This window comes from Pan paniscus, chromosome 4 (genome assembly GCF_029289425.2).
Source record: "Pan paniscus chromosome 4, NHGRI_mPanPan1-v2.0_pri, whole genome shotgun sequence".
NCBI classification, from domain to species: Eukaryota; Metazoa; Chordata; class Mammalia; order Primates; family Hominidae; genus Pan; species Pan paniscus.
In genome coordinates this window covers 167,465,955-167,493,485 of record NC_073253.2, presented here as the reverse complement: position 1 = coordinate 167,493,485, position 27,531 = coordinate 167,465,955, and the positions used below count along the sequence as shown (strand labels likewise).

Here is a 27,531-nt window from a genome sequence, read left to right as displayed (position 1 = left end):
TTCTCACCCCAGAGCCCAGTCAGCACTGCACATCGCCTCCCATCTTATGGCTCTGTGTCCCCAAACAATGAACTGTGTCAAACTGAGGGTGTGGGTTATATACAGCCTGGCACTTTCTAATTAGGATATTCCCTCTCAGAGCATATTTTAAGATTGATAGACACTAAACTGCAGATTTCTACCTCCTTTTAAATTTGCTTCCAGTCAAGAGAGACCTTTTTTTTTTTGCATTAAAACCCAGTGCTATTTAGTTCTTAAATTAATTCTTGACAAGAGATTCAGCCCTGCCATTGGGTCTGTTCAACTTTCCCCAAAGGTCTGGCCACCTGTTTTGTGGGTGCTGGTAAATGTTTAACAACCAGCTCTCCAAGGAAAAATACTCTTGAGTTACAGTGTTTGCCAGTTGCCATGGTGCAAATACTGCCACCATGGTCAATTTCAAGCTATCAATGTGATGTCACTAAATGTAGAGATTGGGAGAGATGTGCCCAACTGGCTGTCACAGCTGGTGTGACTGACTGCAGCACACCCCTGGTCTAGATTGGCCCCTCTGGTCCTTGCTGTTAAACTGAATTCTGGCCAAGCGTGGTGGCTCACACCTGTAATCCCAACACTTTGGGAGGCTGAGACAGGAAGATCACTTGAGTCTAGGAGCTCAAGACCAGCCTGAGCAACATAGCAACACCCCATCTCTACAAGAAATAATAAATAGCTGGGCTTGGTGGTGTGTACCTGTAATTCCAGCTACGTAGGAGACTGAGATGGGAGAATCGCTTGAGCCCAGGAGTTCAAGGCTGCAGTGAGCTATGATCGAACCACTGCACTCTGGCCTGGGTGACAGGGAGTCCCTATCTCAAAAACTGAATGTCTCCTGCAGAGGATTAAGAGATGATGACACTCATTGAAGTCCCTTTTGGGAGGACACTGAGCTGATCTGTCAGGGTCTCAGTCACTCTGTGGTTTAGTGATGGCCAGCTGACACTTGGCAAGCCCTGGACCCAGCTCTCAACCTGCTAATCCCATATGAAAGCATGTTTAATCTCCATGTTCATCAGCGTGAACAGATCTCCATCTGTCTATGCCAGGCTTTGGCCCCAGAGCTGGGGCTGCTGGGAAGAGGCAGCAAAGCACAGAGATTCAGAGCCCAGGCTGGTGCCCTGCTGGCTGGGTGGGACGTGGTGGGGGCTGTGACAGGGGCAAGTAGAGGCCGGGTTGGAAAGGCCTTGAAAATACCAAGCTCAGGGCTTAGGCATCATCAAGAGGAAATGTACAGTGTGCCAACCTCTTGCCCTGGGCAGTCACAACCTGTCGTTCCTGCTCCCTGGGACCTGTCATGTGATTCCCAGTAGGAGCAAGGCTTCTTCCCTTGGGCCTGGCGGAGCAGTGTGACAGCATCCTTCCTCCTCCTCACAGGTACCAGGGCAAAGAAGGCTGGGCCCCCGCCTCCTACCTAAAGAAGAACAGTGGGGAGCCCTTGCCCCCGAAGCCAGGCCCTGGCTCACCCTCCCACCCGGGTGCCCTTGACTTGGATGGTGTTTCCCGGCAGCAGAACGCGGTGGGCAGGGAGAAGGAGCTGCTCAGCAGCCAGAGGGATGGGCGGTTTGAAGGCCGCCCGGTGCCCGACGGTGACGCCAAGCAGAGTGAGTGACACCCTCCCAAGCTCCTGATAATCAGGGCCCCTGTGTGCCAGCTCTGTGCTCAAGGCGTCTCACATCATCCCTCATCCTCACAGCAGCCCAGCTGCTCCCCCATCCTCCAGATAAGAAAACAGAGGCCCAGAAACCCCGAGTAACTTATTCCAGATCATTCAGCCCGTGAATTGCAGAATCTGAGTCAAGAGGCATTGCTGGCCGGGCACAGTGGCTCACACCTGTAATCCCAGCACTTTGGGAGGCCGAGGTGGGTGGATCACCTGAGGTCAGGAGTTCAAGACCAGCCTGGCCAACATGGTGAAACCCCGTCTCTACTAAAAATACAAAAATTAGCCAGGCGTGGTGGTAGGTGCCTGTAATCCCAGCTACTTGGGAGGCTGAGGCAGGAGAATCGCTTGAACCCGGGAGGCAGAGGTTGCAGTGAGCCAAGATGCACCATTGTACTCGTGCTCCAGCCTGGGCGACAAGAGTGAAACTCCATTTAAAAAAAAAAAAAAGGGAGGCGTTGCTTTCCCATCCCAGGTTGCATTCTTTCTGCTATCTCACAGTGGTCACACTGGCTACTCTTTTTCAAGCACCTGCTACATGCCAGAAACCTTCTAATTAGTCTAATCGACCCCTCATAACTACCTTTGAGGGAATTACTACTTTTTCTGTTTTACAGATTGGGAGTCTGAAGGGTGAGAGGGTGTGCCCAAGGCCCCCAGCTAGTAGATGGCAGGGGCGGGGACTTGAACCTGGGGAGTGCTGTGCTCTCTATTGCTCCATGTGGCCTCGTTTCTAAGCCAGAGGAAGAAGATGACCTTGTGGGCTCTACTGCAACACAGTGCCTCTCCCATCTTGCTTTTCAAAGCCTCCTCGTGTATATTTTACCATTTAATGTTCCCAACACACCTGAGAGTAGAGTTCATTACTGTTGTCGGCCTGGTCACACTGGCTACCATACCATGTCTGCATGGGCACGCTGGTGCCCAGGACTTAGGCACAGTGCCCATGATCCTGTCTTGGCCATGCAGGGCAGGTGAACTCTGTTGAGAAAGGACTTCCAGCTACCCACAGAGATGAGGCCACTGCCCCTGGCGGGGCTTCTCCAGCTGTTTTTAAGTGGCAGTGAACTTCTTGAGTCCGTCAACCAAGTTTCGTACTTTGCTCAGCTGCCCTGAGAAGTCACTGATCATGTTTTCTCACATGCTGTGGCAGGGGTTCTGGCCATCCCCGAGTTTGTGTGATTCTAATCTGTCAATCCTGGCCAAGAGGTTAGATGTATTCCCATTAACTCTAGAGGAGCAAATGAAAATCTGCAGCCTCAATGTCTTTGTTAGTATATAGGTTCAGGCTGGGCACAGTGGCTCACGACTGTAATCCCAGTGCTTTGGGAGGCTGAGGCTGGAGGATCACTTGAGGCCAGGAGTTTGAGACCAGCCTGGGCAACATAGTGAGACCCCCTATCTACAAAAAAAAATTGTTTTTAATTAGCTGGGCGTGGTGGCACACACCTGTAGTCCCAGCTACTAGGGTGGCTGAGGTGGGAGGATCACTTGAACCCAGGAGATTGAGGCTACAGTGAGCTGTGATTGCTCCACTGCATTCCAGCCTGGGCAATAGAGCGAGACCCTGTCCCTCAAAAATAGATAGATAGATAGATAGATAGATAGATAGATAGATAGATAGATAGATTCAGATGCTAAAACAAAGACACCCCCCTACCACCACTGAATATACACATATACACACATCCAATAAACAATCTAGATATGTATTTCTTTCTCACAAAATAGTCTGTGTATATGTTCAGGGTTAATATGGCAGCTCCGGGCAATCAAGAGTCTTATTACTCCGCACCTATCTTGTTGCCCTCATCCCCCGGTCCAGAACGGCTCACTACTAGTCCAGCCAATGAAAAGCAGTGCATTGCACTCCAGCCTGGGTGACAAGAGCGAAACTCCATTTAAAAAAAAAAAAAAGGCGTTGCTTTCCTATCCCAGGTTGCATTCTTTCTGCTATCTCACAGTGGTCACACTGGCTACTGTGTGCACAGCTCAGAAGCCACACACTTTCTACTTTGTCTTACATCCCACTGCCAGAACTGGGTCATGTGGCAATACCTGGCTGCAAGGGTGACTGGAAAATGAAGTCTATATAGACAGCTAAGTGTCTTGGCCAATACTCTGTTGCTATTTATTCTAACAGAAGACAGGTAAATGGGAATTTAAGGGATTAGCAGTCTCCTCCGCACCCCAACGCCAAACTACCCTTCTGTGTGGACCCGTGCTGAACCTGGCCAACATTCTGCCTTTAGCCAGGAGCCTTGGACCACTGCAAAGTCCTCATCCTCCTGGCCCTGAGACCCAGAGCCAGGGCAGCTGCCTCGAGAGTATAAACCCTGAGTCATCAGCCCAAGCGTGTTTGGTTCAGTGTGTTTGTGTATTGTTGTGTTTGGGTTGTTCTCGAGCACAAAACCAGGTGCAGATAACATTCACTGCATGCCTGCCACACGCCAAGAGCTTCACAGATGTTTCCTTTCATCCTCACCGCTGCCCTGGGTGACACACATTATGCCAGTTCTACAGATGAGGGCCTTGTGGCTCACAGAATCCAATCATCTGTCCAGTGCCAGCAGCTGTGAGCCTCAGATCTGGATTGGGACCCATCTCTGTGTTATTCTGAAGACTTTGCTTTTTGCCCTTTCTGGAGAATGTCCATGACTTGAGGATCCAGCACCATCCCCTTTCATTCCTGTGTAGAAAAGATGCAAGAAAAGCTACGTCGAGAGAGTCCTGAGCCAACTATGAGCCACGCGTGAGCAGCTCCTTCCTGCCCAGGCTGTTCTCACAGGGAGGGTTGCAGCAGCATGCAGACACCTGTGTTCAATCTTCTGCAGGAGAAAATAGACCCGACCTGGCACCCAGCTCAGGAATCTCATCTGTAGCACATGGTGTAATAAGCTCTCATTTCTCCATAGGATCACCAAAGATGAGGCAGAGACCCCCTCCTCGCCGGGACATGACCATTGTAAGTGGACCCTCACTACTGGGGAGTGGCCACTGACTTGAGGGCTGTGAGAGGTGTCCACTAGCCCGTCACACACCCCTCGCCCTTCCAGAAATGCTCTCTTTCCTGTCCACACAACAGCCTTGTGAAGCAGGCTGTAGAAATGCTAGTCCCACTCGCAGGTGGAAAGACGGAGGTGCAGGCAGGTGAAACAGTTTGCCCGCGGGGCCAGAGTGCTCCTGTGACAGTTGGGCCTCGGGACCTGCTTTCTGCTCCCCGGGCCCTTCTCTTGGTCTTAGATCAGGCTTCTCAGGCGACTTGAGGCCCAAGCTGAGATGAGACACAAATATCATCTGTGGTCCCATTCTGATATTCTGCGCTCATACTCCATTATGTAAAATTCTCTAGGTACCTTTTTAGCCAATACTTTGAACCCAATGGGTTGTTGTTGGGTTTTGGGATTTTTTTTATTTGTTTGCATTGGTTTTTGAGACAGGGTCTTGCTCTGTTGGGGTTGTATTTTTTTAATGTCTGCTATTTATCAAGCACCTGTTGCGTGCCATGCAGTGTGCCGAGTGCCTCACAACATCAACTAATTTAATACTTGAAGCAACCCCACCAGGTAGACACTGTTATGCCCACTCTGCAGGAGAGAAAACTGAGGCTCCAGAAGGGGGTGATTTGCCCAAGGACACTCCCACCATCAGTGTTTCCAACCCAGATAGATCTACTAACAAACTTAAGCTCCCTCCACAACCCTCACTGCCTTTTATTTCAGAGAATATTGTCTTGCTCCAAATTCTCATGATTGTACCCAAATGTCCCATGTTTCTTCCCATCACCCTAAAGCTAATGGGCCAGTGAGGTCTCACCGAGGAGTGACAAACTGCGTGGTCCTGTTTGTGTTGTCCCTTAGAATCCAACTAGGTCCCCAGCACCCCCTTAAGGGTGATTGCATGCCCCAGGCCCTTAGACTCCCCCTGACACAGGGTCGCGGGAGTGCACTTAGCCTTGGAGATAACACTGTGTGTGATTGTACCAGCCTCGAGGCCTCAACCTGCCAAAGCCGCCCATCCCGCCCCAAGTGGAGGAAGAGTATTACACCATCGCCGAATTCCAGACAACCATCCCAGACGGCATCAGCTTCCAGGCGGGCCTGAAGGTCGAGGTGAGTGGCCCTGGTGTTCCTTTGCCTACTTGTGATTCCTGATTCCAGGCATCACCTCCTACTTCTCCCCGTCACCTCCTACTTCACTGGGTGGGTGGAGGTGGGGCGGAGATTAACAGCTTTATAGTTCACATACCATACAGTTTACAATTTGAAGTGTAAAATTCAGCGGCTTATGATATTCACAGGGTTGCACAACCCTCACCACTATCTAATTCCAGAACAAAAAGAAACTCCTTACCCATCAACGGTCACCCTCCATTTCCCCTCAACTTGCCAGCCCCTAGGCAGCCACCAATCCACTTTCTGTCTCCATAGATGTGCCTGTTTTAGACATTTCATATAGATGAAATCCCACAGTATGTGGTCTTGTGTGACTGGCTGTATGCCTTTCTTTACCACCTCCCACCTCCGTTCTTGCTTCTCCTCTCTCCTTTTCTTCCCACTCCCTCTGTTTGTCTACTTTGTTCCCCAGATTCTCTTCCTGCATTTCTCTTTCCTTTCCTCATGGGGTTAGAGCTTCAAGATATTTCTTTCTCATATTTGCAAGAAAACCTGTAAGTAAGGGGATGGCAGCTAGGGCCAGGGTTTGGAAACCTTTGGCAAAGATGGTTCTTGAGACACTTTCAGAAGCAGGTGAGCCAATCACAGGTATCACCAAATTCACTCTGTCATGTGTAAGAGTTGGTCAGACCCTCCTCACCTCACCTTGGGAGGCCAAGGTTCAATTTATTCATCTCTGCAACAAATAAAATACTCCTGGATCTCCTACTATGGTTGTGTGTGGCGGCTGCTTTTCTAGGCCCTGAAGAGTTGTCGTCACCATCCTCTTTCCTTTAAAGAACACAGCTCTGGTCCCTGGCACAGAGCACTGTCTGATGGCACAGGGCAGTAGACACCATTGATCAGTTCACTCCAGCATACCTCTCTAGGGCCCCTCCCTTCCTTCCTGGCTATATTCCAGGAAGGACTATAGCCTGCCTGCCTGCGCGCCTTCATTCCTTCCCTCCCTCCTTCCTTCCCTTCTTCCTTCCCTCCTTCTTTCCTTCCCTCCCTCCTTCCTTCCCTCCTTCCTTCCCTCCTTCTTTCCTTCCCTCCCTCCTTCCTTCCTCCTTTCTCCTTCCTTTGTTTTCCTTCCCTTCTTCCTTTCCTCCTTCCCTCCCTCCTTTCCCTCCTTCTCTCTTTCCTCCCTCCTTCCTCCTTCTTTCTTTCTCTCCCTCCTTCCTTCCTTTCTTCCATCCTCCTCCTTCCTTTTCCCTTACTCCAGCTTGCCAGCAGCTCCACCAGGCACAACATCTGGCCCAGGCCTTGCTGTGTACTACAGTCGAGAGGCTAGTTCTGCATCCTCTGGCCCCTGCTTCCAGAGGCATTGAAGTATCTTCATGTTTCACTAGAAGGAAATCCTTTTGTGTTTTCACTTTGCTATTATCTGAGTGAAGGGCTAAAGGGATGAGATTTGGGGAAATTCTGAATTGTGTTTTAATCCATTATAGGAAAATCTGCCCCTTCATACTCTTTCATTGTATACACATGTATTGAGTGCCTCCTTTTTTTTTTTTTTTTTTTTTTTTTTTGACAGAGCCTCGCTCCTCTGTTGCCCAGGCTGGAGTGCAATGGCTCAATCTCAGCTCACTGCAACCTCCGCCTCCCAGGTTCAAGTGATTCTCCTGCCTCAGCCTCTCTAGTAACTGGGATTACAGGCGCCCACCATGACGCCCGGCTGATTTTTGTATTTTTAGTAGAAACAGGGTTTTGCCATGTTGGCCAGGCTGGTCTCGAACTCCTGACCTCAGGTGATCTGCCCACCTCAGCCTCCCAAAGTTCTGGCATTACAGGCGTGAGCCACTGCACCTGGCTAGATGTTGTTTTCTTATGATAGATCCATATGCTCTGTTTTTCTCTTCTCCAGTTTTGCTTCCTGGCTCATTGCAACATTATCTTAGCCTTCAAAATTCATTAATGGAACCACAGCATTCTAGCAGTAGGGCTACCAGTAACACCTTAGTTACTTGTCTAGGCTGTTTATCTTCAGGATGTGTTATGATAATGATGATGATAATGATGATGATGATGACATAGGCACCTCTTCTGTGTCAGGTACCTTACCTCCTTGATAACTGATCTTCACAGAAGTCCCAAGAGGTCAAAATACCAGCATCATGGGGTTGGTTGGTTAGTTTGTTTTTCTTTTTTTTTTTCTATCAGCATGTTTTATAGATGAGACTCAGAGGGGTTCGGTAAATTAATTGCCTCTAGTAACACAGCTAGTAAGCAATGGAGTTGTGAAACCAGGTCTTTCTGGTTTTAAAGCCCACACTCTTTTCTTTCCCCTCATTCTTGTGATCTTTTTTTTTTTTTTTTCTTTGAAACGGAATCTTGCTCAGTCACCCAGGCTGGAGTGTAATGGCATGATCTTGGCTCGCTGCAACCTCCACCTCCTAGGTTCAGACAATTCTCTTGCCTCAGCCTCCCAAGTAGCTGGGATTACAGGCGCCTGCCATCACACCTGGCTAATTTTTTTTGTATTTTTAGTAGAGACGGGGTTTCACCATGTTGGCCAGGCTAGTCTCGAACTCCTGACCTCAGGTGATCCGCCCGCCTAAGCCTCCCAAAGCGGTGGGATTGCAGGCGTGAGCCACCGCACCCGGCTTCTGATCTTGCATTTGCTTTTATTCCTAGTAGTTCTTGGCTTCCCTCTAGTAAATGAAAATGCCCATTCCTCATGGTTCAGAACACACATGTTCAGAGCTTCTACCCCAATACTTTGCAAAGAGTGTAAGCTTGACAAATCTTACTGATACATCTAATATTGATTGCCCTATTTTCAGTTCCTCACACAGACTTAAGTATTAGTGTTGTTGAATTCATGGATGTGCTGACGATGACTCGTATGCCCAGTGTGGCCTGTAATTTTTACCAGAGCTATCAACTGTTGATAAGATGCCGGTCATCCTCACATAAACAGCTTACATTTATCAGTGGCCTTTCCTGGAGATTCCAGTGGGACTCATTAAGTGCTGCCTGTCAAGTGCATCCCGCTGGCTCAGTGACCTCCACTGTAATTTAATCGCAGCAGCATTTACCAAGTGCTGTTGTATGCATTAGCTCTTGTGGCTGCAAAAATTCTACAAGTGGGTGTTAAATTGTTCTTACCATTTTCCTTCTGTGATGTGGAATCTGAGGCACGTGGCTTGCCCCAGGCCACTCAGGCAGTAAGTTGCAGAGCCAAGACTAGAACCCGGGACTGCAGGCCCAGGAGCCCAGCATTTGCGTCCTGGCGCTGAGTCTGTGGCTGCCATCCCTCTCCCAGAAGGGCCACAAAGTGCCCGCAGCCATCTTTGCTCCTTCTGCAATTTCTTACCCCGGACACAGCCCTTCTCCAAGCAGGGTCTTTTTTTTTTCGAGACAGAGTCTTGCTCTGTCGCCCAGGCTGGAGTGCAATGGCACGATCTCGGCTCACTGCAACCTCTGCCTCCCAGGTTCAAGCGTTTCTCCTGCCTCAGCCTCCCGAGTAGCTGGGATTACAGGCGCACACCACCACACCCAGCTAATTTTTTGTATTTTTAGTAGACGCAGGGTTTCACCATGTTGGCCAGGCTGGTCTCAAACTCCTGACCCAGGTGATCCACCCGCCTTGGCCTCCCAAAGTGCTGGGATTACAGGTGTGAGCCACCGCGCCCGGCCAGGGGTTTCTTTTCTGAGAGGCAAGATTAGGTGACTCTGAAGCCCACCCCGCTGCCTTTGACTCTCCTCCGATCGACGAGCCTTCTACAGGACCCGCTGTGTGTTCCTCAGCTCTCCTGAGGCTCCGTTCTGCATGCGTAAAATGAGGTGACAGTTCCCAACTCACAGGGTGTCATGAGCGTTCATCAGATCTTCCGAGTCCAGAGAGAGCCTACCAGGGAATTGCAGTGTACATCTGTGATGGCTGCCATAACAAAATACCAGACTGGGTGGCTTAAACAACTGCAGTTTATTGTCTCACAGTTTGGGAAGCCAGAAGTTCAAGATCAAGGTGTCAGCAGGTTTGGTTTCTCCTGTGTCCTCTCTCCCTGGCTTCCGTATGGACACCTTCTCGCTGTTTCTCACGTGGTCATCCCTCAGTCCCTGTGTGTTTTCTAATCTCCTCTTCTTATTTGGACATCAGTCATATTGAACTAGGGCCCATGTATTAGGCCATTCCTGCATTGCTATAAAGAAATACCTGGCTGGGCACGGTGACTCATGCCTGTAATCCCAGCACTTTGGGAGGCCAAGGTGGGCAGATCACGAGGTCAGGAGATCAAGCCCATCCTGGCTAACACAGTGAAACCCCATCTCTACTAAAAATACAAAAAAAATTAGCCGGGCACGGTGGCAGGCGCCTGTAGTCCCAGCTACTTGGGAGGCTGAGGCAGGAGAATGGCGTGAACCCAGGCGGCGGAGCCTGCAGTGAGCCGAGATAGTGCCACTGCACTCCAGCCTGGGCAACAGAGCGAGACTCTGTCTCAAAAAAAAAAAAAAAAAAAAAAGAAATACCTGAGACTGGGTAATTTATAAAAAAAAGAGGTTTACTTGACTCATAGTTGGGCATGCTGTACAGAAAGCACGGTGCCAGCATCTGCTTGCCTTCTGGGGAGGCTCAGGGAGCTTTTACTCCAGGCGGAAGGCAAAGCAGGAGTAGGCACATCACATAGCAAGAGCAGGAGCAAGAGAGAGTGGCAAGGAGACACCACACACTTTTAAACAACCAGATCCCATGGGAACTCATTACCAAGGGAAGGACACCAAGCCATTCATGAGGGATCTGCCCCCGTGACCCAAACACCTCCCACCAGGCCCCACCTCCATCATTGGGGATCACATTTCAACATGAGACTTGGGTGGGGACATACATCCAAACTCAGCCCACCTTAATGATCCATTTTAACCTTAACCACCTCTTTAAAGGCCCTATTTCCAAGTACAGTCACAGTTGGAGGTATTGGGGGTTAGGGCTTCAACATACGAATTTGGGGAGGGGGACACAATTCAGCCCATAATAGCGAGCACACCTTTCACCTGTGTGAATTCAGCCACGCAGTGCTGGACAAAAAAGAGACAGAGAACAAGATCTTAGACAACATGAGTGAATCCACCCACCATTCCAGCTAACAGGCGTGTATCCCACAGGGAAGTAGGGACACAATGAAAATCTACTCTACTCCACCAGCTCCAGGTCCCCTGTATATAAACACGAGCATCTCTTTGAGCTGACTGTGATTCCTGCGTTCAAAGATAGGTATTTCTCAGGCCAGGCACAGTGGCTCACACCTGTAATCCCAGAACTTTGGGAGGCCGAGGCAGGCAGATCGCTAGAGACCAGGAGTTCGAGATCAGCCTGGCCAACATGGTAAAACCCCATCTCTACTAAAAATACAAAAATTAGCCAGGTGTGGTGGTACATGCCTGTAATCCCAGCTACTTGGGAGACTAAGGCATGAGAATCGCTTGAACCTGGGAGGCGGAGGTTGCAGTGAGCTGAGATCATGCCACTGCACTTCAGCCTGGGTGACAGAGCAAGACTCTGTCTCAAAAAAATGGTAAGTGTCTTTCATGTGTTGTGGCCTCTATAAATGCCAGCTAACTTCTTCATCCGATGCTCAGCCAAAGAAGCCAGGATCAAGGGTAGCTCTGACTTCTGCCTTGTCTTTAGAATTGTAGCAGACGCTGCCGGTGCCTCTGATCCACCTGAATTCACCTGCGCCTACACGCAGGTCCCTGCAAGCCGACAGCTTCCCAGAAGGGGAGAGGAGTTAATACCCTGGGTAGGGAGGAGCTGAGAGTCAATAGATAAATGCACGCATCCCCAGAGGGACCCGTTCTGAGGCACTGTCTTTGTGGTCTCTCAGAGGGTCCCTGGCAGATCAAGCCCCATGGCCCCGAGCAATAACTTGCTCATAATTGGCCTCTCCCTTTCCCTTCTTTCTCTGTCTACTTCCTTACTTGTATTTCCTAGGACCAACTCTCAAATTAAGTACCTATACCCAAGGCCACATCTCATGGACTGCTTTAGGGGGAGTCCCATACGACAAGAATCTCCCCCCATGTAAGATATTCCCGGAACATGGTAACGTCTCCATTGGTGGTCCCTGTAGACCTTGTCAGAGGAGCTGCTGAGTACACAGTGACAGCTTCTAGAGCTCCAGTTGCACATGGGTTCTGCCAAACCATTCCATCTGCTGGCCCTGGCATCGTACCCAAGTGCCTTTCTCTATCCTCCCTTGCAGGTGATCGAGAAAAACTTGAGTGGCTGGTGGTACATTCAGATTGAAGATAAGGAAGGGTGGGCCCCGGCAACCTTCATTGACAAGTACAAGAAGACCAGCAACGCCTCGAGACCCAACTTTCTGGCTCCCCTGCCCCACGAGGTGACCCAGCTCCGGCTGGGGGAAGCAGCAGCGCTGGAGAACAACACGGGCAGCGAAGCCACGGGCCCCTCCCGGCCCCTGCCTGACGCACCGCATGGTGTCATGGACTCGGGGTTGCCTTGGTCTAAAGACTGGAAGGGCAGTAAGGATGTCCTGAGGAAGGCATCTTCAGACATGTCTGCGTCAGCAGGCTACGAGGAGATCTCAGACCCCGACATGGAGGAGAAGCCCAGCCTCCCTCCGCGGAAAGAATCCATCATCAAGTCGGAGGGGGAGCTGCTGGAGCGGGAGCGGGAGCGGCAGAGGACGGAGCAGCTCCGGGGCCCCACCCCCAAGCCTCCGGGCATGATTTTGCCGATGATGCCAGCCAAACACACCCCTCCAGCCCGGGACAGCAGGAGGCCAGAGCCCAAACCTGACAAAAGCAAACTGTTCCAGCTGAAAAATGACATGGGGCTGGAGTGTGGCCACAAGGTCTTGGCCAAGGAAGTGAAGAAGCCCAACCTCCGGCCCATCTCCAAATCCAAAACTGACCTGCCGGAGGAGAAGCCAGATGCCACTCCCCAGAATCCCTTCTTGAAGTCCAGACCTCAGGTGAGGCCAAAACCAGCTCCTTCCCCCAAAACGGAGCCACCTCAGGGCGAAGACCAAGTCGACATCTGCAACCTCAGGAGTAAGCTCAGGCCTGCCAAGTCCCAAGACAAGTCCTTGTTGGATGGGGAGGGCCCCCAGGCAGTAGGGGGCCAAGACGTGGCCTTCAGCCGAAGCTTCCTCCCAGGAGAGGGGTCTGGCCGCGCCCAGGACAGGACGGGCAAACAGGATGGTCTCAGCCCAAAAGAGATTTCCTGCAGAGCCCCTCCGAGGCCAGCCAAGACCACAGATCCTGTGTCTAAGAGCGTGCCTGTTCCTCTCCAAGAGGCTCCCCAGCAGAGACCTGTGGTCCCACCCCGCAGACCACCTCCCCCAAAGAAAACCTCTTCGTCATCCAGGCCCCTCCCAGAGGTCAGAGGTCCACAGTGTGAAGGCCACGAAAGCAGGGCAGCTCCCACCCCAGGCCGTGCTCTCCTCGTCCCTCCAAAAGCCAAACCTTTTCTCTCCAACTCTTTGGGAGGCCAGGATGACACGCGAGGCAAAGGCAGCCTGGGGCCATGGGGGACCGGCAAGATTGGAGAAAACAGGGAGAAAGCAGCTGCAGCCTCTGTCCCCAGTGCCGACGGCCTGAAGGACTCTTTGTATGTGGCCGTGGCCGACTTTGAAGGAGACAAAGACACCAGCAGCTTCCAGGAAGGGACAGTGTTTGAAGTCCGGGAGAAGAACAGCAGTGGCTGGTGGTTCTGCCAGGTCCTGAGCGGAGCCCCTTCCTGGGAAGGGTGGATTCCTTCCAACTATCTCAGAAAGAAGCCGTAGCCGACTCCCTTTCTGCCTAGAGGGCCCGCTGGTCCTTGCTGGCTTTACCCACGTATTTAATACGCCTCTTAATTTATCATTCTCCACGCAGCTTCCAAGGCAGACAGACTCTGGGGTACTGTGACTTCTTGCCTCCCATGGGTGGAGAGTGAGTTTCGGACACCTTGAGCGCCCCTGGGCCTGATCCCTCCTATCACAGCATCACTGGAGGCTCAGAACCCACAGCCTTTGCTTTCTGTCCATGTCAGCATCCCTGCCTTAAGAGAACTCCTCCTGGCCAATGGCATTGCCACCCAGCAGTGGGACCAAGACTCCAAGACCTCCAGGACTGGATCCCATTGCCTGGAGAAACTCCAGCAAGGGTCTCTCATGGCTTGGACATGGCACAGTAAGGGGCAGCCAACCCAGTCCATGATGACTTTTGCTCCAACTTCTTCATGTTTCTAAAAGCCCAGTGGCTTTATTCACTCCTCCTAAATTGCCTGCTGCCAGAAGAAACTTCATCCTGAAGAAATGCATTCCATTACCAGTCCCAGGGAAAGTGTCCCCTTCCCCAAAGCCTCAGGCCCGTGGGCCTCTGAGGTTCCACTGGATGCGGCTCCCCCAGGAGTGGGCCTGGAGGTCCGCCCAGCCGCCCTGCCTCCCACCTTCTACCTTGGGACCATGGTCAGCCCTGAAGGGTGGTTCCAGCCCTGCGTATGCTGCACTTTGCTGCTGCAGGCTCCGGTCCCTCCAGGGCTTTTCAATGAGAATTCCCACCCCAACTTGGAGCATTTCATTTTTGCCTACCTAAAGCAAGAATCTCAAAGTTTGTTTGCATAAGAGGCCCATTCACAAGTCGTGCCCTTGTGAGCACCCCTTTGCTGAGTGCCTCGTGGGTGCCAAACACTGTACTTGGCGCTTTGCATTCATGCTTTGACCCTCACAAACTCCCTTTATAGATGAGGAAACTCATGCTCCATGTGCCCAAGGACACACCAGCCAGGAAGAAGAGGGAAGAGGATTTGAGTCCAGGCCTGCCTGACTTCAGTGCCTGTGCCCTCCCCTCTGTAAAAGACAAACCAGGCAGGGAAGAGATAGAAGCTGGCTAAGTGGTGGCCAAGTGGCTTCATTGTGATGGGGGTGAGGGGGCATTCGTGGCTGCTCCCACACCCACCATCCCTCCAGCCCACAGCAGCCTATACCAAAGGCTGTCCTGGACTCAACAGCTGCGTCTCCATGACAGGAGAATGCCAGGGTCTTGGTGGTTGGCACAGAGCCCTGTTCCCTGCTTCTAAGCTGTTGCCCCCTGGGGAATAGAGCTTATGGAGCAACGGGAGCTGAGGTGGCCTCGAGGGCCAACCTGGAGGGCTCTGAGCATAGCATGCAGCGGTCCCATAGGGAGGCAGGTAACCAAGGGCCAGGCAGAGCTGCTTCCTGTGCCTCTCCGGCATTTGTAATGTTTTTCTCTTTTTTCACGCACTGCCAAATCTGTTTTCTCCCTTCAAGAAACCCAGGGCAGATGTGGTCATCTGTCAAACTGAGGTCTGGAGAGGCATGACTAAATCACTGCAGAAGCAAAATCAGGACCCAGCATTTCTAGCTCCCAGCCCAGAGTAAGAGAGCAGAGCAGAACCCCTTCCCATTCTACCCGACCGAGGCAGCCCAGCCCTGCCCTGCCCTGCCCTGCCCTGCCCCTCCCCGCCCTGCCCTGCCCTAGAGATCTCCAGTTCACAGTGTTCATCAGGCGAGATACTTTTGGACCCACAAAGCCAGTTTTTTGGGGGGATGCTCAGTGTCTACCTGCAGTGCCAAAGTTTTGCTTGAACAGCCCTCTTCTGCCCCGCCTCCCAGCTCCACCCCCTATCATGTGGGCGCTGGCTGCTTCTGCATGAGAAGGAGCTTCCTCTGATCACCTGTAGCATCTTTAGTCCCTTCCTCCAGTCAGCCTGCAAATCCCATTCCCCAGAGAGGCTTGGGCAGGGCCCTGGGGCACCTCTTGCAGGGCCCCCACTTGCCACTTGGCCCTGTGCCCAGAGCGTTGGGGGCAGATGGCAGCCAGGGGAAGAAGGGAGGTGGGGAAGGGCCGCCACCGCTTGAGGGTCCCCTCCCTTGAGAGGAGGCCCCATGGCAGTTTTCCTGAGTTCTTGATCCACTTTGGTTTAAACAACTTTTGTGAAGCTATGTGAGATTTGACTACATTTCAAAAGACAAAACTCACATGTTTTTTTCTGATTTGCTTTTTGCCTTTCAGCGACGTTTTCAGATACTTTGTGAGTGTCTACTCTGTGCTAGGTGCTGAGTAGACTGGGATGTGTGTGGCTCCATCCCTGGCTGGAAGAGCTTTGAGTCCTGTCTGCTGACTTCACTGAAGGAGTTTCTCTCTTGCTTCATTCCTTCCTCCCGGGGGTCAGCTGGGTAGGAGCAGACTTGCCCTGCCTTCCTCTAGGCAGAAAGTTTTCCTGCAAATGAAAGAATCTGCCATTCTCTTTTGCTATGATGATAATTACTATTCTGACGTGACCCGCGGGTACTGAAGCCACATTCCTCTCTGTTCACTGTTCTCTCCTTGAGTCATATCTATGGCCTGAGGACGTCTGTATCCAGCTCCTTTTCCTACAATGGTAGACACTTCCCCAGGCAGTGGGTGGGTCGGGGTGGCCAGTCACTCTCCTAGCTGTCCTTGCCTGGGGACTTAGATTTACCCCATCCAGGACTGTGGTCGCTATTCTGTGAGCGATTGATGGCACATATGCAGAACTTCCCTGGAGTCATGGCTCTAGAAAGTGTCCAGGCCCGTCGTGACAACGGTGCCAAGCACCGGGCTGGTGACCAGTGCCTAAACACACTTGCTCCTTTAATCCTTACGGCAAGCCTGTGAGGCGGATAGGACCAGTCCTGATCTATAGTGAGAAAATTAAGGTTCAGAGGGAGAAGGTCCAAATAGTGGCCAAGCTGGGACTCAGATCTCGAGTTTTGGTTTGTTTGGTTTTGTTGTTGTTTCCCTTGTGTCCATGACTTTTTCTCTGCCATTAGCAGGGAAGTGTGCGGAGGGCTTCCAGGGAATCAAGTGACCCTCCCTCTGAATTTCGGTGTCTCTTCCCCCCACCCCTTGGTCACATATTTCAGTAGGTCACAGGCCAAATGGCAGCCCAAAAGGTGGGCAGAGATTTTTTTTTCTTCCCCTCACCCCTGCTTATTAACACAATTGTGACGACTACTTTACCTTACATCCCAGGGCAAATGGACAGCTTGTGGTACCTCCAAAATTTTGGGAAATCCTGAGTCTAAGACCACCTCTTGGCAAAAGAGGCCTTTGCTCACATTTTCTGCTCAGAATCTTTCTTTGCCATTGGTGGGTGTATGTCGTCCCAGCTGAGACTGTGGGAGAGCTGAGCTCCAGCTTAAACCGCTTTTAATGGCCCTTCCCTACTGGGGGATTGCTGAGCCCATGCCAGGTTACGGTAGTCATTTTAAACCTCTGCTACGAGGCCACGCCATAGAATCAATTTCCAAGGCAATGTTCTTGGCCCTAAAATGTTTGCGCCCACTGAGGATTTCATTACCAGGTGGAAGATGGGGGAACATACGCCACGTTAAAGAGCAAGTGCTGAGTGTGCCAGGACTTGAGAAGGACCTTAGGCTGAGGAGTGGACAGTCTGGTATTTATTTCGCCTCTCCCAGGTACCCAGCACAGAGTGGGAAAAAGAAGAAACTGCTCCTGCCTTCCAGTAGCTGGCAACTTGACATCAAGAACAAAAACATCCGTAGCTGGACCCCCGTCCTTTCATCGTGCCCAAGTCTTACATGTTGGCTTAAGCTGCCCCCTTGGAGGCCGTACCTTTCTCTTTGGACTGTGACAGTGGACACCTAACAGCCTGAGCCATGTGTGGCTGTCTTATCCCCCAAGGGTTGTCCAGGCCCATTCTGCAGGGCTGTTGTGTAGACTGCAGACACCCATACCTCACCACAGACCAAAGATGACCTCGTGTCAGACTGTGGGCTGATGAGAGGTAGAGCAGCATGCATCGAGGCCTGAGGGTGCAGGGCGCCCTCTCTTGGCCTGGAGGAATTGCTCCTAACTAGAATAAGTTTCCACGAGGGTCCCAGGCAGAGCTGCAGAGCTGGAACCGGAGGCTCCACAGTCCTTGCCTGCTCATGGACCTCCTTCAGAGCACCTTTCTACAGACTGGACTGCCCAGCTCCGTGGGGTGGCATCTGGTTTCTGGTGCTATTCTGCCAAGTTATCGAGCTCCTCCTCATGTTTCAACATTCCATCTTCCCGTTTCTATCCTCAACTCCAAAGTAAGCCTTCTTAGCTCCAATCAGGGATGAGGGGCTCAACCTCTTCTGTCCTCAAAGAGGCCAAACACAGTGCCACAGTCGGTAGCCTTCACTTTCAGATGTCCTATTGATGTAAAAAAGAAGGTGCCCCCACCAGGCTTATATCAGCAATAAGCAATTCTAATGCAACGATGGTGTCCACATTTTACCCCAGTGTGTGCCCATGTATGCCTTTGTGCCCGTGTAATTATTGTTAGTGCCCCTTTCACTTAGAGGGGTGATGATAAACTGTGGCCACCTTGATTACAACCCACATTTCTTGCTTTGGGGAGCTTCCAAGTAACAGGCCATTTCTTACCTCCCTCCAGGAACAGTGGGCACTGCCCACTACCTCGTGTCTGCTCATAGGATGACGCTGGAGATCCCCACACTTACTCTACCCTCTTGGCAAATTGGCATTCCGGTGGTGGTTTTTGTTTCCTTTAACACATTAAATAAACGAGTATATAGGATGTGAGGGGAGGGGTGAGAACAACTAGCTGTAGCATGTATAGGCTATATACTTTACCATTAGACTTTTTTCCTTTTTTTTTTTTTTTTAAATAAAAAAGTGCTTGACTGGTTTCAAGCTTCATCGTGAAGATGCAGTGTCCATGGATTTTATTTGGCAGGAGAAAGGGTACATAGCTTTGTGGCCTGGGATCTTCGGGGTCAAAGAACAGAAACCTATGCCAGCTATGTTTGGAAACTGTGGAGAAATAGGGGCGACCCCTCTCTGGGCCACAGTGCACCTTCATTCTCTTAACTACAATGTCCACAAACCAAAGGAAAGCTTCCTTTATGTCCAAAGGATGGTGAACCTCTTGCCGGCATTGTCTCCTGATGGTCAAGAGTGTGCTATGGAGGTCCAGGCCCAGTGGCTCACACCTGTAATCCCAGCACTTTGGGAGGCCGAGGCGGGCCGATCACCTGAGGTCAGGAGTTCGAGACCAGCCTGGCCAATATGGCGAAACCCCATCTCTACTAAAAATACAAAAATTCGCCGGGCGTGGTGTCGGGCGCCTGTAACCCCAGCTACTTGGGAGGCTGAGGCAGGAGAATCGTTTGAACCCGGGAGGCGGAGGTTGCAGTGAGTTGAGATCACGTCACTGCGCTCCAGCCTGGGTGACAGAGTGAGACTTGGTCTCAAAAAAAAAAAAAAAAAAATTGTGCGGTGGGGGTTTGGGGTGGGAAATGCAGCCACATTTGGGCCGCAGAGACTGCCCAAGCCATCTGCTCCTGGGAGGTGGAGCACACTGCCTAATGTTTTACTACTTTCCCAAAGGCAGCGCCCAAGCAAAACCCCAGTGTGGAGCCCCCTTGTTCCCAGGTGACTAACAGGACAGCACCACCCCACCTTCCTAAGGAGAGAAGAAAACCAGCAGAGTCCCCGAACAAAAGAACTTGGAGGGAAGGGATATACATGCAATATTCATGCTTCTTTAGAGGAAACAATATAACGACCTTCTTGCAGACCTTGCTTAGGAATAATGGTCATTAATATATTAATCTGTGTCCCTATTAGAAGGAGAAAAACAGAAGGTGTGGTGGCTCACCCGTAATCCCAGCACTTTGGGAGGCCAAGGCAGGAGGATCTGTTGAACCCAACAGTTTGAGACCAGGCTGGGCAACATAGCAAGACCTTTCCTCTACTCAAAGTTTAAAAAAAAAAAAAAGTAGCCAGGTGTGGTGGTGCACAACTACAGTCCCAGCTACTTGGGAGGCTGAAGTGGGAGGATTGCTTGAGCCCAGGAGTTCAAGGCTGCAGTGAGCTGTGATCGCACCACTATGCTCCAGCCTGGATGACAGAGCAAGACTGTGTCGCAAAAAAAAAAAGAAAGGAAAAAGTCATGCGGTGTTCTGGGCCTCCATAGGAGCAGGTTCACCCAAGTTCTTGCAAACCAAGAGTGCTTAATCATAACAGGACTGGCAATGGTATGGGCTTTCCGGCTGGGGCTGGAGGAGCATCCGCCTCATGGGATGGGACGGCAATGGGACCATGATCAGGGACCAAACCTGGCTTTCTCTTTGCAGGCTACATGCCCTCTCACTACACTTCTGCCCCATGACCTTCCTTCAGGTCTCACCTGGAAGTGTCACACTCGCCATTTCCTATCATATTGTTTTTTGTTTTGTTTTGTTTTTTGAGACGGAGTTTCACTCTTGTCACCCAGGCTGGAATGCAATGGCGCAATCTTGGCTCACTGCAACCTCCACCTCCCAGGCTCAAGCGATTCTTGTATCTCAGCCTCCTGAGTAGCTGGGATTACAGGTGTGTACTGCCAGCTAACTTTTGTATTTTTTATGGAGACAGGGTTTCACCATGTTGGCCAGGCTGGTCTCGAACTCCTGACCTCAGGTGATCCGCCTGCCTTGGCCTCCCAAAGTGCTGGGATTACAGGCATGAGCCACCGTGCCCAGCACCGTCATACTGTTTTAACCACGCCAAACATGATCCAGCTGTCTCACCCTCTCATACCTGCAAACACTCCCTCATCTAAGGTGAGTTTCTGAGTCCAAGATTACCATCACGGGGGCACGCTTCTCCAAGTCCTTGGTCTTCAATGTCCATTCCTTCTCTCATTCAGTATCATTTGGGCCACATGGGATTCTTCGGCGTCTTGCAACTCACGCTTCCTAATCAATGGCTCTCAAATTTTAATGACCTTAATGATTCACCAGGGATCTTGTCGAAAGACAGATTCCTCAGCTTCACTCCCTAAAAGTCAAACTCAGCAGGAATCAGCATCCTGAAAAATCCATTTTGAGGAAATAATCCGCATGCTCCACCCTGAGAAATGGCTGGGCTTTGCACCTTACCTGCTATAGTCCACATGTTCAAAAATTATATTCTGTGCTATTATTACTATTTATTTTTATTTTTATTTTTTTGGACAAGAGTCTCGCTCTGTTGCCCAAGCTGGAGCGCAGCGATGCAGTCATGGCTCACTGCAGCCTCCGCCTCCCAGGTTCAAGCGATTCTCCTGCCTCAGCCTCCTGAGTAGCTGGGATTACAGGCGTGGGCCACCATGCCCAGCTAATTTTTGTATTTTTAGTAGAGGCAGGGTTTCACCATGTTGGCCAGGCTGGTCATGAACTCTGGTCCTCAAGTGATCCACCCACCTTGGCCTCCCAAAGTGCTGGGATTGCAGGCGTGAGCCACCGCGCCCAGCCAGGATCTAACTTTTACTGAGTATATGCTAATAGTTGAGAAGTTTATAGATGTTATCTCTCTTAATCTTCACTACAGTTCTTACAGATAGGAAGTATTATATCCATTTTATGGGTGAGGAAATTAACAGTCTGAGAGATTAATTTACCCATGGCCACAGCTAGTAAGAGGATGAACTTGGGCATCTGAGCCCCTTACCATAAGCTCCCGAATCTATCATCTTCCCACTTAGCATTTCCCAAAATGTTTTTCAGAACAAATGTCGATAGGAATTTGGAAATAAGTGTTCTGAAGATACATTAGTTTGAGAACTGCTGTTTAAAGTCTATTGCAGGACTTCTTATGTAAGCATAATCAGCCTCTTACATACTAGTGTGCAATGTGAATGAGAGGGGGTTTACTTACACTGGGTTTCTCAAATGTATTTGACTGTGATACCATTCACAGAGCATCTATCAGGAGCAATGTTTCATGTAATAAACTCTGGAAAATGTCCAATTTTAAATTTCAGCTCTGCCTTGCATTCTGTCTGAACCATAATGCCTGTCTAACCTTAGCCACATCCTTCACCCAAATTCTGTTTGCAACTCACTGCAACAGAGAGCTGCTCACTGACTTCAAGCTTTCCTACTTGCTATTGCTCTACCTTGGAGTTGTCTGTAAGGATTTTCCCATACAAATTGAGCATCCCAAAATATAAAGACCCAAAATTGAAATACTCCAAAATCTGAAGCAATGGCATGACGTTCAAAGGAAATCCTCAATGAAGCACCCAGATTACAGATTTTTTTATTAGGCGCGCTCAACCGGTGTGTATTCTGCAAGTATTCCAAAATCTGAAAAAAAATTAATACCTACAACACTTCTGGTCCTAAGCATTTTGGATAAGGGCAACTCAACCCGCAGTGAGATTGCCACATATAGGAAACTTCAGAAAACAGCCACCAGGCAGGGAATCTTTCTATCTCCTAAACATGTTTTCCTTTAGAGACTTGTAAATTAATGGCAGTGTACAGAACATACATATTTTATTAATAAGGCCCAGGTTCATCTCCTCTTAAGATCCAGGAGGCTGGCCGGGCGCAGTGGCTTACGCCTGTAATCCCAGCACTTTGGGAGGCCAAGGAGGGCGGATCACGAGGTCAGGAGATCCAGACCATCCTGGCTAACACGGTGAAACCCTGTCTCTACTAAAAATACAAAAAATTAACCGGGCGTGGTGGCGGGTGCCTGTAGTCCCATCTACTTGAGAGGCTGAGGCAGGAGAATTGCTTGAACCCGGAAGGTGGAGCTTGCAGTGAGCCGAGATTGCGCCACTGCACTCCAGCCTGGGTGACAGAGCAAGACTCCATCTCAAAAAAAAAAAAAAAAAAGAATAACAAAGATCCAGGAGGCCCAGATCCTACAATAAACTATGTCCTCATTCCCTTTCAGCTGCGTGAAACTTGGCCTCCAATACTTCTACAGTATAGTACAGAATAGTGAACTTCAGTTTTCATTGCATACCCCTCAATAAAAATGTTAATATGTGACCAGGTGCAGTGGCTCATGCCTGTAATCCCAGTACTTTGGGAGGCTGAGGTGATCGGATCACTTGAGGTGAGAGGTTCGTGACTAGCCTGACCAACATGGCGAAACCTCATCTCTACTAAAAATACAAAAAAACTTAGCTGGGCATGGTGGCACGTGCCTGTAGTCCCAGCTACTCAGGAGGCTGAATCAGGAGAATCATTTGAACCGGGAAGGTGGAGGTTGCAGTGAGCTGAGATAGCACCACTGCACTCCAGCCTGGACAACAGAGCGAGACTCCATCTCAAAAAAAAAAAAAAATATATATATATATATACACACACACACACACACACACACACATATGTATATGTACGTATATGTATATATGTATATGTATATATGTGTGTATCTATACATTTAACATGTACAAAATACATGGATTAATAAATAAATGTCATGTACAATATTGTTACGTGGGAAACTCTTACATACACCCATGCTTGGTTTGTTCCCTTCCATGTGAATGGAGCTGCAATCACAGTAAGGCTCCAGCTCTCTCTCTCCCTGGGAAAGAGTGACTGATATTTAGGGGAGCAGGAAGCAGGTATGCACAGCTCAGCCTCTCTCCTACTAGGGATCAGATGGCCCAGGGACGCATATTCCACTGGGCCCCTAGCTGTGGGAAGAGGCCTGTGCCTGGGTCAGTGAGCGTGTCTTAATTCTTGGATTCAAGCTTGAGACATCATGACTGCCAGGCACCACACCTAAGCCAGATTCTCCCACGGCCCTCTCAAGAATAAAGCTAACATTTTGTTCTCTATCTCTCGGATCCCACTCTCTCAGTCAATTCTGAACTCAGGGGAGGAGAACAGGGAGCTATTTATTAGGATTCTTAAAAACTGTCTACTGAGGATGGAAGTGGTGGCTCACACCTGTAATCCCAACACTTCGGGAGGCCAAGACAGGAGGATCATTTGAGGCCAGTAGTTTAAAATCAGCCTAGGCGGCTGGGTGCGGTGGCTCACACCTGTAATCCCAGCACTTTGGGAGGCCGAGGCAGACGGATCATGAGGTCAGGAGTTCGAGACCAGCCTGGCCAATATAGTGAAACCCCGTCTCTACTAAAAATGCAAAAATTAGCCAGGCATGGTGGCACACGCCTGTAGTCCCAGCTACTCGGGAGGCTGAGGTGAGGCAGAGGTTGCAGTGAGCTGAGACCACGCCATTGCATTCCAGCCTGAGTGACAGAGTGAGAGAGTGAGACTCCATCTCAAAAAAAAAAATCAGCCTACTAGGCAATGTAGCGAGATCCCATGTCTATAAAAATTACAAAAATTAGCCAGTTACAGCTGGGCGTGGTGGCTCACGCCTATAATCCCAGGACTTTGGGAAACCGAAGCGGGGTGGATCACTTAAAGTCAGGAGTTCGAGACCAGCCTGGCCAACATGGTGAAACCCCATCTTTACTAAAAGTACAAAAAGTAGCTGGGCATGGTGCCACATGCTTGTAATCCCAGCTACTTGGGAGGCTGAGGCAGGAGAATTGCTTGAACCTGGGAGGCAGAGGTTGCATTGAGCCAAGATTATGCCACTGCACTCCAGCCTGGGTGACAGAGTAAGACTCCATCTCAAAAAAAAAAAAAAAAAAAAAACAACCCAGTTACAGTGGTATGCACCTGTAGTTCCAGATACTCAGGAGGCTGAGACAGGAGGGTCCCTTGAGCCCAGGAGATTGACACTACAGTGAGTTATAATCATACCACTGTACTCCAGTCTGGTTGACAGTGAGACCCTGCCTCTAAAATAAATAAACTGTCTATTGGCTACTGGTTAGGCCAATTTTAGTTGATTTGTTATGTATTGTAATAAAATACATATGCAAAATTGAGCATGCCTGAAGGATATGCTAAAAAACACACAATGAAAAGAGCAATGGTTCAGTGTGCCCCAGTGGCTTGTCTTATATACCCACTGGGATTCATGGAATCCACTTTGTAGACCACTGACAAAGGAACAATTCTGGGCTTTAGGGTTAGACCTGGGTTTGAGTTCTGGCTCTGACATGCATTTTACCTCTCGAAAACGATGTCCTCATTTATAAAATAGGGACAATAATGCCTTTCTCACAGAATCGTTGTGAAGATTAATGGAAATAATGTATACCTAGCACATAGTAGGCCCTTCTAATAGCGCATAATAATTTTTATTGTTTCTATGAAGAGTAGAATCTTCAGATTAACAATCTTCAGGCCAGGCATGGTGGTTCATGCCTGTAATCCCAACACTTTGGGAGGCCGTGGCGGGCGGATCACCTGAGGTCAGGAGTTCGAGACCAGTGTGGCCAACATGGTGAAACCTTGTCTCTACTAAAAATACAAAAATTAGCCAGGCTTGGTGGTGGCAGGCGCCTGTAATCCCAGCTACTCAGGAGGCTGAGGCAGGAGAATCACTTGAACCCAGGACGCAGAGGTTGCAATGAGCCAAGATCGTGCCACTTCACACCAGCTTGGGCGACAGAGTGAGACTCTGTCGCAAAAAAAAAAATCTTGAGACGTTTTCATTGCCTAGTACAGGAGTTGGCAAACTTTTTCTTAAAGGGTCAGATAGTAAATATTTGGGGCTTTGCAAACCAAGGGGCAAAACCAGAATGTTACACAAGTATTTACATAACTATTCAAAATACAACTGTCTGAAAATGTACAAACCATGTGAAAAGAAACATGCGGCTGGATGGGTTAAGCCCAAGGACTACAGAGCTTGACAACCCCTGCCTAGTATATATTTATCTTCTATTTTATTATTTTTCTCAAAATGGATATCTTTCCAAAGTATGTTTATGGAACACCCTCCCTCAACATGATCATGAAAAGCTGTTCTGTGGCTGAATCCACTTGACAAACACTTGTCTGAATATCCTCCAAATCTCCCTCCTTGGAGGGCCACACACCAGCACATTAAAGACTCCGAAGCCTTCAATTAACAAGCTGTTTAACCTAGTTCAATCCAGTTATTTCCAAAATATCTTTGACAACAGAATCCTCTTTTACGTGTAACGTTTATGAACATCCCACAGAACACACTTTGGCATGTATGCTGCTGTAGATCCTACATTTTAAGCATTATTCAGAACTTCACTATATTAAATTTAGTTTATTCCTTACAGTGAATAAATATGAGGAATCTGGGTTGGGTGGTGCATGTTAGTTACTATCCTCAGCGGAGTAACCAGGCCGCTATGGTTCAAATGTGTCCCCTCCTAAATTCAGATGTTGCCAATGTGACATTGGCCTTTAAGTATTAAGAGGCAGGGCCGCCAGCCAGGCGCGGTGGCTCACGCCTGTAATCCCAACACTTCGGGAGGCTGAGGCAGGCGGATCACCTGAGGTCGGGAGCTCGAGACCAGCCTGACCAACATGGAGAAACCCTGTCTTTACTACAAATACAAAATTAGCCAGGCCTGGCGGCATATGCCTGTAATCCCAGCTACTAGGGAGGCTGAGGCAGGAGAATCGCTTGAAACCAGGAGGTGGAGGTTGCGGTGAGCGGAGATCGTGTCATTGCACTTGCACTCCAGCCTGGGCAACAACAGCGAAACGCTGTCTCAAAACAAAACAAAACAAAACAAAACAAAACAAAACAAAAAACCAGGCAGGGCCTTTAAGCAGTGACTAGGCCAGGAGGGCCCCTCCCTCATGAATGGAATTAGTTGCCCTCGTAAAGGGGCTTGACAGAGGAAGTGTGTTTCAGCTGCTCTTCTGCCCTGCCAGGACACAGCGATCATCCCCCATTTGCCCTTCCGCCTTTCACCACGTGAGGACCCAGCGAGAAGGCCATCACCACATGCCGAGGCCTTGATCGTGGTCTTCCTAGACCCAAGAACTGTGAGAAATAAATCCCTGTTCTTTATAAATTACTCAGTCTGCGGTATGCTGTTATAGACAAACAGACAAAGTCCCAGGCCACGTTAGTCTTTCGTTTGGAAAGAACTGAAGATTTGCTGATTTTTCTCTCTGCATTCATCTAGGATCATAAGAATGTTCACTTGGAGAGCCCTGTGGAAGTCCCTCTTAGAAGAATCAAGATGCGGACAGCACTTGGGAAGCACGTGGGGGCTTCCATGGAGATGTGAGAACCACGTCATGTCCTTGCTGCTGTGAACATGAATTTGCTAAACTGCTTTTACTGTATTTTTTTTGTCGTGGCAAAATATGCGTAATACAAAACTTACCATTTCAGTCATTTTTAGTATATACTTCAGTAGTGTTACGCACACATTGTTGGACAACCACCACCACCATCCATCTTCAGACTTTTTTCATCTTCCCAAAATGAAACTGTGTGCCCATTAAACACTAACCCCACAATTCTCCTCTCCTCTCCCCCCAGCTCCCTGGCAATCGTCATTTTACTTTCTTTTTTTTTTTTTTTTTTTTTTTTTTTTTGAGATGGAGTTTCGCTCTTGTTGCTCAGGCTGGAATGCAGTGGTACGATCTCGGCTCACTGCAACCTCCACCTCCCAGGTTCAAGCGATTCTCCTGTCTCAGCCTCCCAAGTTGCTGGGATTACAGGCATGAGCCCCCACACCTGAGGAATTTTGTATTTTTAGTAGAGATGAGGTTTCACCATGTTGACCAGGGTGGTCTCGAACTCCTGACTTCAGATGATTCACCCGCCTCGGCTTCCCAAAATGCTGGGATTACAGGTGTGAGCCACGGCGCCCAGCCCATTTTACTTTCTGGCTCTATAAGTTTGACTACTCTAGGTACCTCATATAAATGTATGTCCTTTTGTGACTGGCTTATTTCCCTTAGCATAATGTCCTCAAGGTCCATCCATTTTGCAGCATGAGTCAGAATTTCCTTCCTTTTTAAGGCTCAGTAATATTCCATTGTCTCTTTAGACCACTGTGTTAAGCTATTCTTGCATTGCTATAAAGGA

At 49.6% G+C, this 27,531-nt stretch overlaps 1 protein-coding gene across 6 annotated transcripts in view; it reads left to right on the top strand.

Annotated features, from left to right (window-relative positions):
• Positions 1 to 27,281, top strand: part of SH3PXD2B (SH3 and PX domains 2B) — a 129,716-nt gene extending 102,435 nt beyond the window's left edge. For 5 of the 6 annotated variants that reach the window (XM_003814025.6, XM_034960965.3, XM_063604705.1 and 2 more), the window contains 4 exons: positions 1,414 to 1,640; positions 4,615 to 4,664; positions 5,686 to 5,811; positions 12,060 to 18,511. In XM_003814025.6, coding sequence (XP_003814073.3) covers positions 1,414 to 1,640; positions 4,615 to 4,664; positions 5,686 to 5,811; positions 12,060 to 13,607 — 1,951 coding nt within the window. In that variant the 3' untranslated portion in view covers positions 13,608 to 18,511. Of the gene's footprint in view, positions 1 to 1,413; positions 1,641 to 4,614; positions 4,665 to 5,685; positions 5,812 to 12,059; positions 18,512 to 26,617 lie in introns of those variants that run through there. The other variant, XM_034960967.4, reaches the window with a different exon arrangement.
• Positions 27,282 to 27,531: the final 250 nt, after the last annotated feature.